Source organism: Berghia stephanieae, chromosome 11 (genome assembly GCF_034508935.2).
Source record: "Berghia stephanieae isolate SIO BIC M18660-M18661 chromosome 11, UCSD_Bste_1.3, whole genome shotgun sequence".
In the NCBI taxonomy this organism is placed as follows: Eukaryota; Metazoa; Mollusca; class Gastropoda; order Nudibranchia; family Aeolidiidae; genus Berghia; species Berghia stephanieae.
The window spans coordinates 6,514,624-6,531,757 of NC_088370.1; the positions used below are offsets into that span (position 1 = coordinate 6,514,624).

The 17,134-nt window shown below is 39.0% G+C and overlaps 1 protein-coding gene across 2 annotated transcripts in view; it reads right to left on the reverse strand.

The window, feature by feature from the left end:
- The window catches only part of LOC144956666 (phospholipid-transporting ATPase ABCA3-like), a 58,120-nt gene extending 44,131 nt beyond the window's left edge, over positions 1–13,989 (reverse strand). For both annotated transcript variants that reach the window (XM_078887317.1, XM_078887316.1), the window contains exons 1-7: positions 13,867–13,989; positions 6,790–7,318; positions 6,015–6,089; positions 4,223–4,297; positions 2,728–2,802; positions 1,315–1,551; positions 152–414 (exon numbers count right to left, since the gene is read on the reverse strand). In XM_078887317.1, the coding sequence (XP_078743443.1) occupies positions 152–414; positions 1,315–1,551; positions 2,728–2,802; positions 4,223–4,297; positions 6,015–6,089; positions 6,790–7,093 (1,029 nt within the window). In that variant the 5' untranslated portion in view covers positions 7,094–7,318; positions 13,867–13,989. The remainder of the gene's footprint in view (positions 1–151; positions 415–1,314; positions 1,552–2,727; positions 2,803–4,222; positions 4,298–6,014; positions 6,090–6,789; positions 7,319–13,866) is intronic.
- Between the last annotated feature and the right edge of the window lie 3,145 nt (positions 13,990–17,134).

The following is a 17,134-nucleotide window of genomic DNA, read 5'->3' on the forward strand; positions in this document are numbered from 1 at the left end:
TTGTTATAACATGATTATATAGGAAGTGAGGGCCATTGTTATAACATGATTATATAGACAGTGATGGCAATTGTTATAACAGGAATACCTAGACAGGGAAGTTCACTGAGTAAGTTCGAAGTGTTGATAGAGACACCAACAAGTCACTTACCTTCAGCTTTTTCTCCTTCTCATAAACAAGATTCTTGGTGTTAATGATAACACTGAGTAGCAAACTGAGGACTAGGATGGTGGGTAAAGTTCTCTGTACGACGAGAATCATCGGGTCATTCTCATAAGGTGGGTAAGCCATGCGCCTCGTCCACACCACATAATTCCATCTGTCTTCGGGCACTCCTACCTTGGAAGACCAATATTTGATCAGAGCTGCCCCCAAAAACCTCTGGATGGCCAGTATTGGAGTTTTGATTTCATCTGAAACACGATTGAGGCCAAATCTTAAAGTAGTTTCAAATGTTTATCAACACAGAATGGTTATAACCAACGTGCACATGTCTACAGGTCTGATTACCCAATGCGGTTATGGGTTTGTTTTAAATTTGCTGTAATAGCAATTTTTTTCGTTGGTTTGAGAGTATATATGTATTTCTCTTTCAACAATGACATCAAATCAGATTTGGTTATGAGACCTGTAAATAAGTATACAAACAGATCGGTACTCGTCGTGGGTTTTTTTAAATCCCAGACCAACATGTCTAATGACCTTTTAATTTGAAGTAAGCATCTTTGTTATCTTTGTGTATCTATGGTTGATAAGTCTCGTCAGTCTTATATATGTTTTTTTTTATAAAGGAATTCCTAATTTTGCGAAAGAGCATTATCTTCGTTTGGAAATAAAGGAAAAGACTGCACCGTAAAGTGTTTACTGCATAGACGTTTTAATTCAATTGTGTAAAATTATAGTGCATTATCTTTGTTTTGAAATCAATTAAAACACTGCACTGTATAGTGCTTAAGGAATGGGAAAAGAGTTCTATATAAGGGACATGTTATATCTAGATACTAACTCATCGATTCATATAAATGTGAATGGCTGAGTACGAGGGCTTGATGGAGAAATGAATGTGAAAATGGGGGCAGCGTGGCTCAGCGGTACGGTCTTTGCTTCGTACCCGAAAAGTACCTAGTCCGATCACCCATCGCTGCGCTGTGTGGCCTTGAGCAAGCCACCTCGCCCTAGCTCAATTTGCGGCGCTGCACAGCGGCTGCTGCCTGGTAGTCCAATCTTCCCTTGGAATAGACCTTAGAGACAAATTTCCCCTATGAGATGAATAAAGGGAATTGTTATTTATTTATTTTACTTAGATGTCTTACAATTGAAGTCGGGTCTCGGGGTATCTGTCTCTGCTTTCCGATAAGTCCTGTCTGTGTTCCACGTGACATAATCTGGAGTCTGAGGTCGAATGGCATAACGGAAATTCTTGGGAAGACTGCCATTGACACCATCGTTGACATTGAGAAAACTGATGCAAACACGAATATTGTTAATAAATGATTTACAAAAATCTTCCATGGTCTTCTCGTCTTTAAAACTTCTCAACTCCGTTTTCACTAGAGGGAAAAAATGTAAAATAGTCACATAAATTAGCACGGTTCTGACAAAACACTAGATATAATAAATATTTGGCAAATTGGATTTTTAGTAAAACTAAGGGTCCGAAACCATAGGCCTAGGGAAGATCGTCACCAAATTTTGTATGCTGATTACAATTGACATGAAGATGGTTTGCGTTTACTATTAGATAGATTGATTAGACGTGATGTTATTTATTAAAAAATCAGATTTATTTCGTCAAATTCCATGGAAAAAAGGCGCCACCATTTTTAGTATGTGGGTTGTGCGTCAACCTTCCGGTTACCAGGGATGAGGTGAGAGTACTTGCATCAATTTTTTTTAATGTATACGAACCATTCTCGGTTCTCACCATTGGGAAAGAATTCTACGATAAATGAGCGAAATACATAAGATACCAAATGCAGATAACATATCTCCGTGCCCAAATAACAAGCTCCGTGGAGTTCTCCTACAAGTAGAAAAATGAGTTGTATATTAAAACAACAGAAATCGAGTTCAAATTGTATAACAACACTTGAATCATAAATTTTGAGTTGGTCTCTTTATGATCGCGTTCATTGAGCGGGTAGCTTTGCATTTGTATAAGTATATGTATATATATAATGATAATGATAACACATGTCGTCTTAGTTGGCTTTCAGTCACAGTAACCAAGCACATGGGGGTAGAGTCCATTTTGGTCACTGTCAGTTGGATATACTACATGTATCACCCCTAAAGGAATATATATATATATATATATATATATATATATATGTATGTGTGTGTGTATGTGTGTGTGTGTATGTGTGTGTTTGTGTGTGTGTCTGTGTGTATGTATATGTGTTTGTTTTCTATTAGGGGTGATACACGTAGTATGCCCAACTGACAGTGACCAAAATGGACTCTACATCAAAAACAGCTTGAGGAAAAAAAACACTGTTCTGTAATTGACAATGTGTTACCGAAAGTCCATGAGGGAATCTGTGTTTTATAACAAAAGTGATATATCGTACAGGAAAATTAACACGGTTCTGTACTTGTCAATGTGTTACCCAAAGTCCATGACACAATCTGTGTATTTTGTTAGTAACAGACGTGCCATATCGTAAAGGAAAATCAACACGGTAATGTCATATAATCAATACAAATATAAAAGTATGGGACATTACCAAAATCTAGGAGTTCACGATCCCGACCAGACGAGTTTTCATCAACTTGTCCCGGCTGCGAAAAATTCTTTGACTCTGAAATTAGGAAATACAATTTGGTGACTCATCGTTTCCAATCGGCTTTTGTAGGGATGGACTTGATGGTAATATTGAGACTACAACAAACACGAAGAGACTTTGGTGAAATGGGTAAGTTTTATTGAAAAAACAAACAAACTTGAGATTTTTATACAGCGCAATATCTTCTAAACGAGAACAAAGCGCTAAACAATGGATTCTTAGCCATCATGTACACTAATGAATACATTCACGTTTTTTATTATTTAAACTTTGGACACTTGTCGCGTATGCTTCAACCACACAACAACCCAGAAAGAGACGTCTACTTCATTTACACAAATACCCAGATAGAGACATTTCCTTTACTCACACAAATACCCAGTTAGAAACGTTTAATTCATTCATACACATACCCAGATAGAAACGTTTGTCCCAATCACACCCACATAGAGACGTTTGCTTCATTCACACAGATACCCAGATGGAGACGTTTGCTTCATTCACACAGATACCCAGATAGAGACGTTTCTTTCATTCACACAAATACCCAGATAGAGACGTTTCTTTCATTCACACAAATACCCAGATAGAGACGTTTGCTTCATTCCCACAAATACCCAGATAGAAACGTTTGCTTCATTCACACAAATACACAGATAGAGACGTTTGCTTCATTCCCACAAATACCCAGATAGAAACGTTTGCTTCATTCACACAAATACCCAGATAGAGACGTTTCTTTCATTCACACAAATACCCAGATAGAGACGTTTGCTTCATTCACACAAATACCCAGATAGAAACGTTTGCTTCATTCACACAAATACCCAGATAGAGACGTTTGCTTCATTCACACTAATACCCAGATAGAAACGTTTGCTTCATTCACACAAATACCCAGATAGAAACGTTTGCTTCATTCACACAAATACCCAGATAGATATGTTTGCTTCATTCACACAAATACCCAGATAGAGACGTTTCTTTCATTCACACAAATACCCAGATAGATATGTTTGCTTCATTCACACAAATACCCAGACAGAGACGTTTCTTTCATTCACACAAATACCCAGATAGAGACGTTTACTTCATTCACACAAATACCCAGATAGATATGTTTGCTTCATTCATACAAATACCCACTAGCAGATGATATAATACCTGAACACTCCCTAAAAATAGGTTTAGGAAAATTAGCACGGTTTTGTAATTGTCCATGTGTTAACTCTCTTGTCCATGAGGCAATCAGTGTTTTATAACAGACATGATTTATCGTATAGGAAAATTAATACGGTTCTGTAATTGTCAAGGTATTACCCAAAGTCCATGACCCAATCTGTGTGTTTTGTTAGTAACAGACGTGACATACCGTAAAGGGAAATCAACACGGTAATGTAATAATCAGTAAAAATATAAATGTATGAGACATTACCAAAATCTTCGAGTTCAAGATCCCGACGAGACGAGTTTCCATCAACTTGTCCAGGCTGCGAAATATTCTTTGACTCTGAAATTATGAAATACAATTTGGTGACTCATCGTTTCCAATCGGCTTTTGTAGGGATGGACTTGATGATAATATTGAGACTACAACAAACACGAAGAGACTTTGGTGAAATGGGTAAGTTTTATTGAAAAAATAAACAAACTTGAGCTTTTCATACAGTGCAATATCTTCTAAACGAGATCAAAGCGCTAAACAACGGATTCTTAGCCATCATGTACACTAATGAATACATTCAATTTTTTTATTATTTAAACGTTGGACACTTGTCGCGTATGCTACAACCACACAACAACCCAAAAAGAGACGTTTGCGTTATTCATACAAATACCCAGATAGAAACGTTTCCTTCACTCACACAAATACCCAGATAGAAGCGTTTGTCCCATTCACACCCACATAGAGATGTTTGCTTCATTCACACAGATACCAGATACAAACGTTTGCTTCATTTACACAAATACCCAGATAGAGACGTTTCTTTCATTTACACAAATACCCAGATAGAAACGTTTACTTCATTCACACAAATACCCAGATAGAGACGTTTGCTTCATTTACACAAATACCCAGATAGAGACGTTTGCGTTATTAATACAAATACCCAGATAGAAACGTTTCCTTCACTCACACAAATACCCAGATAGAAGCGTTTGTCCCATTTACACCCACATAGAGACGTTTGCTTACATTCAAACAGATACCCAGATAGAAACGTTTCCTTCATTCACACAAATACCCAGATAGAGACGTTTCTTTCATTTACACAAATACCCAGATAGAAACGTTTACTTCATTCACACAAATACCCAGATAGAGACGTTTGCTTCATTTACACAAATACCCAGATAGAGACGTTTGCGTTATTAATACAAATACCCAGATAGAAACGTTTCCTTCACTCACACAAATACCCAGATAGAAGCGTTTGTCCCATTTACACCCACATAGAGACGTTTGCTTCATTCACACAAATACCCAGATAGAGACGTTTGCTTCATTCACACATATACCCAGATAGAGACGTTTCTTTCATTTACACCCACATAGAGACGTTTGCTTCATTCACACATATACCCAGATAGAGACGTTTGCTTCATTCACACATATACCCAGATAGAGACGTTTGCTTCATTCACACAAATACCCAGATAGAGACGTTTGCTTCATTTACACAAATACCCAGATAGAGACGTTTCTTTCATTCACACAAATACCCAGATAGAGACGTTTGCTTCATTCACACAAATACCCAGATATAGACGTTTGCTTCATTCACATAAATACCCAGATAGAAACGTTAGCTTCATTTACACAAATACCCAGATAGAGACGTTTGCTTCATTCACACAAATACCCAGATAGAAACGTTTACTTCATTCACACGAATACCCAGAAAGAGACGTTTGCTTCATTCATACAAACACCCACTAGCTGATGATATAATATCTGAACACTCCCTAAAAATAGGTTTAGGAAAATTAGCACGGTTTTGTAATAGTCCATGTGTTACCTCTCTTGTCCATGAGGCAATCGGTGTTTTATAACAGACATGATTTGTCGTATAGGAAAATTAATACGGTTCTGTAATTGTCAAGATATTACCCAAAGTCCATGACCCAATCTATGTGTTTTGTTAGTAACAGACGTGACATACCGTAAAGGGAAATCAACACGGTAATGTAATAATCAGTAAAAATATAAATGTATGAGACATTACCAAAATCTTGGAGTTCAAGATCCCGAGGAACCCAGCTTCCATCAACTGGTACAGGCAGCAAAAAATCCTTTGACTCTGAAACAATGAAATACAATTTGGTGACTCATTGTTTCCAACCGGCTTTTGTAGGGATGGACTTGATGGTAATATTGAGACTACAACAAACACGAAGAGACTTTGGTGAAATGGGTAAGTTTTATTGAAAATATAAACAAACTTGAGTTTTTTTATTCAGCGCAATATCTTCTAAACGAGATCAAAGTGCTAAACAATGGATTCTTTGCCATCCTCAACACTTATAAATACATTCAAATTTTTGATTATTTAAACTTCGGACACCTGTCGCATATGCTTGATTCACGCAAATACCCAGCTAGAGTCGTTTGCCTCGTTCATACAAAAACCCAGATAGAGACGTTTGATTCATTTACACAACTACCCACATCGAGACGACGGGTCATATTTGTAGCTTAGTGGTTAAAAAATGTTTAGTTTATAAATAATTAGTTTACATCAACTGAGTGATCAAAATAGATAAATAAAGTATTGAAGTTCAAAGAGATATTCAACACACGATCCAAAAGGCTATATCTCAATGCAAATAATATAGGTAGATGGTCAATCCAAAAAAAAGCGCTTCTCATTGCTGACTTTACTGTAGATTTCAATCTAAATGGTGCAAAGTTCGAAAAAAAAATGAAATATAGAGGAACACATTGACTGTATTATGAAACCTTAAATATACGCAATATGAATGTGTTCATGTTTTACATACCAATTATCGTTGAAAGAAGATGACTCGTATACAATTCGCGTACATAATTCATAACAACGTCTACCTCTGCCCCCGGTGGAGTGTAACCTATGACCCCTGGTCCTATCATAACAGCCCCCACTCTCCTAGCCTCAAAATGAGTCGCTCCCATGACAGGAGTCGAGTCGATGGCGCGTCTTATGAACACGAGGATATAAACGAAAAACAATGGAATAACCAGTTCAAAAATAGATACACAAATTCTCCGGCGCTGCAAGATGGAGTTCTTCCACAGCATCAGGTAAATTTGTCTGCCAAAAGCCATGACGAATACGGAAATACCAACGCTGAGAATAATCCAATGACGTCACAATTGAACACTTTGCAATGGCAAGATAATAATAAAACGACCTAATCAGTCTTCAATGGTTTGAGACAGCAGTCCTGTTGACGATGAAATATCAGGATAATAAAATCTTCCTCACAAACTCCAAATTACAACACGTAATAAAATTGTCTTGTTTTTGGTTTTCCATTATTTCTCCCGTCTCTGAAAAGAAAGGAAAAGACAAAATGTAATCGAAGATTGTTTTTTTTTTTTTTTGGTTTTCCACCCGCCATTATTTCTCCCGTCTCTGAAAAGAAAGGAAAAGACAAAATGGAATCGGCCATCTCAATGCGGTAATATGTCGGCATGAACTACGTGGAATAAATTGAATTTACAGAGACAAATATGAAAATTGATTTTAATGAGCTACGTGGAGCAAATTGAATTTATAGAGACAAATATGAAAATTGATTTTAATGAGCTACGTGGAGTAGATTGGACATATAGACACAAATATGAACATTGGGATTAATTTCGTAATAGGGGCCTTACACTATCGGTTTTTTGGACTGAAGTCCCGATATGAAGGTCTGATTGACGATTTCATCGGCCCTACACGGACTGTACGGACTGAGATGCGGCTGAAGTTTGACATACACTTTTTTTCACGCGGAATTGAAGCGAGTTCACACTTTCCTCTATTTCCTTTGGTTAAAAAGTGTGTTAAAATGTAGCAATGACTATCCCGCACAAATCTTTGGGCCTCTTTTTCGCTTACGATGTGCCCGAATTCGCGTCAAAATATGGGACGAAGCCGTTTCGTATATGCTATTTTAAAAAATTATTTACGACGCTGTTTATTGATGAATATGACTGAAAGTTGGCACACAGTTAGAAAAAAGGTCATTTTAGATTATGTCAAGCGACAAAACTCGTGCGATTACCAAAAGACCGTTAAAAATAGATTTTTACTCTTTTGAGTAAAATATTTCTAAAACTACCGGGCGTGGAGGTTTTGTCGCTGACAAGGTAATACATGAACATTTTTTCTTTTTGTTTGTAAAATTTCATATGCATATGACGAGTAATTTTCCCGTATTTTACAAAACACCATCCTAATTTGCTCTTCAAGTTTCAATCTTTTAATCCACTTATTACACAAGATAGAACCAAAGGTCGAAAAAAAATGCCGAAAAAGCGTCCCATATTTTCGCGTTTTTGTCCTCTTTGCGGGTCATCCAAATAAATGACACCTTTGAAACTGCATAACTTGTTTATTTATGAATGGATTTTCAAAATTCAAAAACATTTTTACTTAGTGGAGATAGGGCTTTGATTATAGACAAAATTTTCCTCAAAAAGAGAAAAAAAACATTTTTCATAGTCATTGCTATAAAATGTCTACACGAAGAAGAAAGTGTTTATGTGCTTTGATAGTTTATTCTCTTTTAAAACGAAGACACAAATTTATTGCTAGAGCTGAGATTATACCCCTGTGACTTTCGGGATTATTTGCCTATGGATGAAGACACATATCTTCATCTCTTAAATATGGTTAATCGGTTAATTGCGAGAAAGGACACGCAAATGAGATCAGCTATTTCTCCTCATGAAAGATTGACATCGACACTAACACTATACTTTCCAGCTAGAGGGAGGAGGTGTGAGGATCTCAAGTTTGTCCCATGTCTTTCACCACAATCTTTGAGGGTGATTATTCCTGAGACATGCACGACTATTTTCCAATGTCTTGCAAATGATTATATGGCGGTAGGTAAGCTAATTATGATATCTGTGACCATTCGCCTCAAAACGGTATTAAGTCGGGATGGTTAAGATGTTGAAAATTGAATTTATAGCCAGAAATATCAGACTTATTTTAGGATGATCATACCAACAATTTATAATTTTGACCAGTTTAACATTTAATTCGACTTTTAAGCATCTGGTTCGTTTCGACATAATACCGTTTTGAGACGATGGGTCACAAGCCAATTTTAATAATATTGTCCTGAATTAGAAAATCTACCCTATTGCTTCCCCGCATCAAGGTCTAGAGATAAAATGCGATATACTAGCATCCTGTGTTATGGGAAAGGTAGACTATAAGGCATGGAATTGAGAATGAAGAGTGTCTTCATGTATGTAGTGGTTAGCATTCAAGAGACATATGACATGACTTAACTTTTTGTCTCTCATCCCTATATAGATACTGACAGCACGGCTAAAGAGGTTTAAAATTATTAATGGTTGCCAGCCCGTTTAAGTTTATGGCTATAGCGACTAATATAGAATGAGATTAGCGGAAGAGTAGCGTCCCTTGATTGGACGTCACCCATAGTCTGTGACGTCACCGGAGCGAGGACGAGAGACGCATGCGCACAACCAACATGACGTTCTCTCTCTAATAACTTTCCCGCCGGTGACGTCACAGACTATGTGTGACGTCCAATCAAGGGACGCTACTCTTCCGCTAATCTCATTCCCTATTCTGACCCACATGTACTCTTTGGAATCAGAAAGACAGAATATTTCTTTTTAAGCGGGGTTGGATTTCAATCGTAATAAAAGTTAACCAAATTTGTATTTCATCCCTTTGTTCACACATTTAAATGATTGATAAGTAGATTTTGTGCCAGTCAAAGACTTGCGATTCATTGAGCCGGAGCTCTTCGCGGTTTCTGTAGATTTAAACTAAACGGATCAGCTACAATCTCTTTTTACCTCTTGGAAGTCCCTGTCAAACGTTGTTATGGAATACGAACCCTGGTACAACATAAAAAATATATTATACAGTGCAACAATGCAAGACGCAACCTAGAGAAATTGTTTATAACTGCTGAAATGATAGAAACGTGCAAAGCAAACTATGGTGCGTGTGTGAGTGTGTGTGTGTGTGTGTGTTGTGTGCGTGTGTGTGTCTTTGTTTATTAATCAGCGTATGTGCGTATCTGTGTGTGTCCGTCTTCCCCCCCCCCCTCCCAAACCCCCTCTAGAACATCGGAGGAAGACTTGGGATGTAGTAGCTTATAGAAGGTCTCCCAAACAAGAATACTGGGGGTGTATGAGCTTTCGGAAGGCCTCCCCATATTTCCAGTGCCATGAAAACAATATCACTGATCCCAGACCTGCAAATAAAGTGAAGTCACGTAGACGTCGGTCCAACCCTACATGCACGTCGGTTTGGGAGGCCTTCCGAAAGCTCCTACATCATCATCATTATCATTGCCTTTTTCACCCTGGGTCAGGGTATAGGCCACAGACAAACAGTTGCCATCCTTCTCTATCCCGAGCTAACTTTTTTTTTAAATCTCATGCCAGGTCTTACGACTTCTCTGTATATCAGCTTCTTTAATCTTCTCCATTTTCCTCGTGGCCTTCCCCTTGATCTTCTGCCCTGAGGGTTCCAGTCCAATACTTTCTTTGTTATAGTTGAGTCATTCTTTCTAAGCGTGTGTCCAATCCACCTCCATCGTCTTCTTCCTATTTCCTCTCCCACTGGTTTCTGCTGTGTTCTTTTCCGTACTTCTTCATTTCTTATTCTATCCATCCATTTTATTCTGAGTAGCTTACGCATGCACCTGTTTACGAAAATCTGTACCCTCCTTAAACATGCCTGTGATGCGTTCCAAGTTTCACATCCATACAGTAGGACAGACTTCACGTTTGAGTTGAAAAGTCTTAGCTTTAGTCGAAGGGAGATATCTTTAGTTCTCCAAACTCTGTTCAAAGATGTGAATGCAGCCTGTGCCTTTCCTATTCGTGCTTTCACCTCTGCTTCAGTGCCTCTATCCTTGTTAATTATACTTCCGAGATAGCAGAAAGTGTCTATATCTTCGAGTTCCTGATCTTTTACTTTGATCTGCTCCCTTTGACGCGTACCTATCCTCAAGACCTTTGACTTTGCAGGGTGAATTCTTAGACCAATTGATTCCGAGAGGCTGTTTATAATTGTGGTTTTTGCTTGCATCTGGTCCTGGGTGTGGGACAAAAGAGCCAGATCATCTGCAAAATTCAGATCATCAAACTGTGTCCAGGGGGTCCACTGTATCCCATTTCTTCTCCCTTTGGAGGTTTCCTTCATTAGCCAATCAATGGCAAGGATGAACAGGAATGGTGAGAGCAAGCATCCCTGCTTGACACCAGTCTTAATTTCAAAGCTGTCAGTAAGCTGATCCTCATGTACAACCCTGCAACTTGATTCTTCATACATTTCCTTAATGAGGTTTACTATCTTTTCAGGGAGTCCATAATGTTACAGAATTTTCCACAATGTTGCTCTGTCAATACTGTCGAAAGCCTTCTCGTAATCCAGAAAGTTGACAATAAGAGGAGAGTTCCATTCTATAGACTGTTCCACTATGACTCGCAGAGAGGCAATCTGGTCAGTGGTTGAACGGTTTTTTCCGAAAACCTGCCTGTTCGTCCCGCAGTTTAGCATCTGTTGCTTTCTTAATTCTCTCTAAAATAATACGGTTGAAAACTTTTCCTGTGATAGAAAGAAGAGTGATGCCTCGATAATTATTACAATTACTGAGGTCCCCTTTCTTTTGAAGCTTGATAAGATGTCCTTCCTTCCAATCCTTTGGGAATATCCCGTCATTCCAGATTCCCTCAAATAGTGGGTGCAGGGCCTCAGCATTTCTTTCCGCATCAACTTTTAGAGCCTCCGGTGGAATCTGGTCTGGTCCAGCAGCTTTTCCCCTTTTCATCTTGTTAATGGCACCCACAATCTCTGCTATCGATGGTGGATCACAGCTAATTGATAGCTCATTCCTTGCAGGCAAAATTTCTGGCTGGTTGTCTGGTGGTGGTCTGTTCAGAAGGCAGTTGAAATGTTCCCTCCATCGTTCAGATTGAGCCTCTTTTCCAAAAATAGTTTTCCCATCTTTGTCTTTGACTGGTATCTCTGGTTTCCCATATTTTCCAGCAAGTGTCTTGGTACTTTGATAAAGGATCCTCATGTGTCCTCCTGTCGCTGCTGCTTCTGCTTTCTCTGCAAGTCTGTTCATGAATGCTTCCTTGCCTTTCTTCACAGATCTTTTGACCATCCTTAGCTATGGCTCGATACTCCTCTTGTGCATCCAGTCTTGAAGCCCTTGTTCGGCTTGCATTCACTTGTTCCTTCCTTGTTCTCCTCTTTTCAATAAGAATAAGGTCATAGGTGGTTGGACTTATCCATTCTTTATGTTCCGATTTCTTTACCCCCAATACCTCGTGGCAAGTTATTATGTAGACTTCCTTGATCTTTGCCCAATGTGACTCTACATCTATGTCCTCCTCGAGCTCAGTAAGAGGCTGGAATCTATTACTCAATTGTAGTTTGAATTTCTCATTCTTTTCCCCATCAGGTGCATTCACCTCGAATTTTCTTCTTGTATGTGATCTGGTCCCATGTTTTCTGAGTCGGAGCTTAAGCTTTGCCAATAGCAGGTGGTGGTCTGATCCAACATCTGCCCCTCTCCGTACTGTCACATCTTCCAATGAACGTCTGAATCTTCGAGAGATACAAAAAAGATCAATCTGATTCTCTGTCACACCATCTGGTGAGACCCAAGTTGCTTTGTGGATCCTCTTATGGGGAAATACTGATCCTCCAATCACCAAACTGTTGAATGCACAGAAATTTGCAAATCTCTCACCATTATCTTTCATTTCTCCCATGCCATGACGTCCCATGATACCTTCATAACCTACGTTATCCTGTCCCACTTTAGCATTAGCATCTCCCATCAATATGTTGATGTCTTTCCTTGGCAACTTGTCAATGACTTGTTGTAGCAGACTATAAAATGTATCTTTGTCCTCATCTGTTGCATCACTTGTTGGGGCATAGATCTGTACAATGTTCATGCTGATCTTCTTACTCCGTGTTGTAAAGGACGCCATGATGATCCTTTCTCCGTGTTGTTCCCATCCTCTCAGTGACTTCTGGGCAAACTTGCTTAGAATTATTCCTACTCCCTGTGTATGAATCCCGTCCCTCTCCCTGAATATAAAATCTTCTCCCAGACTTGAGGTGTTTCTGTCCGGATTGTATCCAGTGGGTTTCGTTTTCTCCAAGTATATGCAGCCTGTATCTTCTCATCTCAGTCACAACTTGAGAGCTTTTTCCTGCTTCATAAATGGTGCGAACGTTCCGCGACGCAATTCGAAGCTGCTTGTTTGGCGAAGACGTCATCGGGTCAGCAGAGTCCTTTCGGCTTTGTATGTTGCCCTTCATAAATTCTGTAATTCCAGAAACTCTTCGGTCGCCCAAGCTAAAAAAAAAGGATTTGGTTTGTCTGTCTGCGTTTCTGTAACGGCTTGAGTTTAAACGGAAAGGGGTGTTAACCCTTGGCCAACCCCCAACCTGGAGGACCAGGTGACTCAAATATGGGGGAATCACACACCATTGGTCGCCTTATACGACACGCTGGCTTGGCGTTGGGCTATTCTTGACCCTCTCAGTTGAGGGACCCCGGACACCACACGGGGTAAAGCTCCTACATCCCGAGTATTTTTTTTTATAATGGTCTATTAGGGGGTTTGGGGGGGGGGACTTTTTTGTAATGTTCTTGTAGGGGGTTTGGAAGAGGGAAGACTTAAAAAAAAAGTCCCCCCCCCCCCCCCTCCCAAATCCCCTAATGGAACATTATATAGAATATTTTTAAAAAGAATACCGGGGATGTAGGAGCTTTCGGAAGGCCTCCCGGTCAGTTCGATCAAAATTTGTGACCACATATTAAATTCGATCAGCCCAAATCAACATTCACACAGCTTCATTTTACCTCTTTCCCCTCATTCTATCTTGAGTCCATACTTCTACATCGTCAAAGGACAAAACTGCTATGAAAACTGTAGACAAAAATCCTCACAAATTGTCTGACAATGTATAATCATTGCCAGGAAGTGATGCTAAATATAAATGTGTTTCCTTTTTACAAGTATACGTTTTGGTTTGAGAGTAGTAAAACCAAAATCTTGAGGTGCCTAAATGAGCCAATAAGATGGAGAGAAAGATAAAATGGGTAAATGTAACTCATATTCTATAAGGGAACAACACAAAACAAATGGCGTTTTGGCCTTCTTCAGGTAAACACGAAATATGTTATAATATGTATTAATTAGATTGTCATAATAGTTAAAACATTAGAGGTAAAAATGTGCGTGTGCGCGCGCGCGCGTGTAAGGGAAGAGAGAGAGAGCGAGAGAGAGAGAGAGAGAGAGAGAGAGAGAGAGAGAGAGAGAGAGAGAGAATTAGGTTGTATCATGTCATCACATTTTGTTTCTGTGTCTACCGCATTGAAAGAGGGAGACGTGTGTATATTTGCAGGTCTGATGATCCAAATTGTTGTGGGCTCGTTGTTGTAATGAAAATACTCTCAGACCAACGCAACGTATACTCCATTTAAAAAAAAAAAAAAAAAAAAAGCTTGAGCTTTTATAAAGCGCAATATTCACTAAATGCCCTCAAAGCGCTTTACAAGTGATCCCTGACCAGCAGCAACATTTAACATGTAGAACGATTCATGACGCCTGTTAGGCGATAATACATTTTTTTCCCGACAGAGACAACGCTGTTAACGGCCAGGTACTAATTTTACACCTGAGTACGGTGATAGAATGTGAGTAAAGAGCCTTTTCCAAGGACTCAACTATGCGCCGAGCAAGGCTCGAACCCAGGACCTTCCGATCCGAAAGCGAGTGTCATACCACAAGACCACATAGCCGCACATTACAATAATGTTAAATCAGGCCCATAATGGAGTTAAGTTGCCAGACCTGCAAATACGTGCACGCAGATGAGGGCAGGAAATCAGTTGGTGATTTTAAAATCTTTCAGTTTGAAGGAATGGGCATATTTGTTAAAGGGGAGATTTACTTTTTATAGTGAAAAAAATGTATCTTTAGGGACCGCGTGATCAGCGGTATGGTCTTTGCTTCGTACCCAAAAGGTAACGAGTTCGAATACCCCCTGCGTTGTGTGGTCTTGGTCTTGAGCAAGTCACCTCGCCCGAGCTCAGTTTGCTGCGCTGCATTGCAACTGACGCCTGGGTAATTCCAGTCTTCCCTTGGAATAGACCCTAAAAGGAAAAATTCCCCAATGGGATGAATAAACGGGATTTTATTCTTTATTATCTTTATTTAAATAAATTTTTTTTAAATTCCGGGAGAGGATGTTTAACTCACTCAACCCTAACACCGACTATATCCGTAGTACACCCGGAGTTACTTTTATCCCATGTCTATTTATTACATTTTTCTGAGAAAAATGCTGGCGTATTATCAAAGCTAATGCTTTTAGTTTTTACATGTTAATGATAGTTGAATAAAACGATCCATGTACATGCTCATTTTTAATACATTTTTTTTCCAATTTGGAAAAGTAGCAAAAATCTCTAGGATTGGGTGAGTTAAATTTGAATCCCACACTACCAGAAGGAAGCTGATGAAGTCGCGTCATGTGAGAAATCAGTTTCTATTTAATAGAAAATAAAAGGATAAGGTTTATTCGACGTGTACATATATGCAGGTCTAATAACCCAAATTAATTGTTATAATTTTATTGTTGTAATGAAAGCATTCAAACTGTACAAAATGCTGTCCAGTACAACACTGTGAAATCAAATGATACTGAAATGCATAAGAAATGTGAAGGCCACAAGGGGGGAAAGACGCATGTCACACTGACTCTGATTAGAGAAAACAATCTTTAATGTCGGAATATTTTTTTACTCTGTATTCAGTTGTTGTTGTTGTCCACACCCCCCCCCCCCCCCCCCTTCTCCCTTCCTCTCTTTGTCGTGAATTCGGTGCCTTTTTCCCGTATATTTATAGTTTCATATTAAACTTTGACAAATGAACCAAATGCTAAAGGGGCATAACTCATATAAAGTTTAATTTTGTGAAACGTGCGTCCCCCCCCCCCCCCCCGTCACCCCCCCCCCCTCCTCTTCCCATCGTGGTTTATAAATATATTCGATTCTTTGAATTATTCTTTGAATTAAAAACATGAGTAGATTGACGCCTAAAAATACGGTGTTTTAATGTCAATGTCATTTAGTTGCTGAAAATCGAATTTATGATCAAACTTTATGGAGTTTGGGCCGAGTTTAAATGCTTCTGTACAAGGAATGAAACTGAGGTCATTCAGCTCTTTCTTATTGGTTTTAGACCGCCAGTTGAGCGAATAGTTCTTACAAAAGTCTCTCATCGATCAGACCATAAACGATCTATGGCTGGTACGATTCATCTGGCGGGCATAGTTAGTATTTTATATATACTCATAGCATCATTGATGAGAATAGAAATGGTTTCCCAATTTGCCACATCCAAGAATTAGATTTTGTCTATCATTTGACCATTAAGTCCACTTGTTCGACTTTTGCTGGACTCGGACACAACACTCGATGGTTTGTTTGTTTTGTTTTTAAGGGTTTTACGGCGCTTGCAACACATTTAGGTCATATCAGCACCGGTAAAAAGGAAGAAAATGAGATAGTAAAAAGTTCTAGAATTACAATTAAAGCACCCAAAAGAAAGTAAGACAAAGGGGAACTGAGAACAAATAGGGATCAGATGCAGAGCAAACCATCAATGTACTTAGTTTGAGATCACCTATAAGTCTCATTCAGGCACAAGCACAAAATCCAACAAAGAGAAATACACTCAAATGCTTACATTATATATCAAAAATAACAAACATAATAATACATAACAGAGAGATGATTTACAAGGAAAAAAATATCTCCCAAAACATTAACTATGCATTTGACTGTTTCCCTCCCAGCTAGGACTCGGGGCCAGGGCCAGGGCCAGGACAAAACCAAGTCATCTCATTCCAAGACAAAGACAGAAAGCAAATTGGAAAACAGATATAGGGGATAGAAGACACTGCAAGTACCTCCCTGCCCACTATGGGAGGTCAGGAACCTCACCCAGAACACTCGATGGAGGGGATGGGTCACCATTGTAATCCTGACAATCAACCTGTCCCCGCGGTTTTTTGCCATTTCTAACGCCAAAATTTGCCATTAAAAATGTTAAAATTTGCCA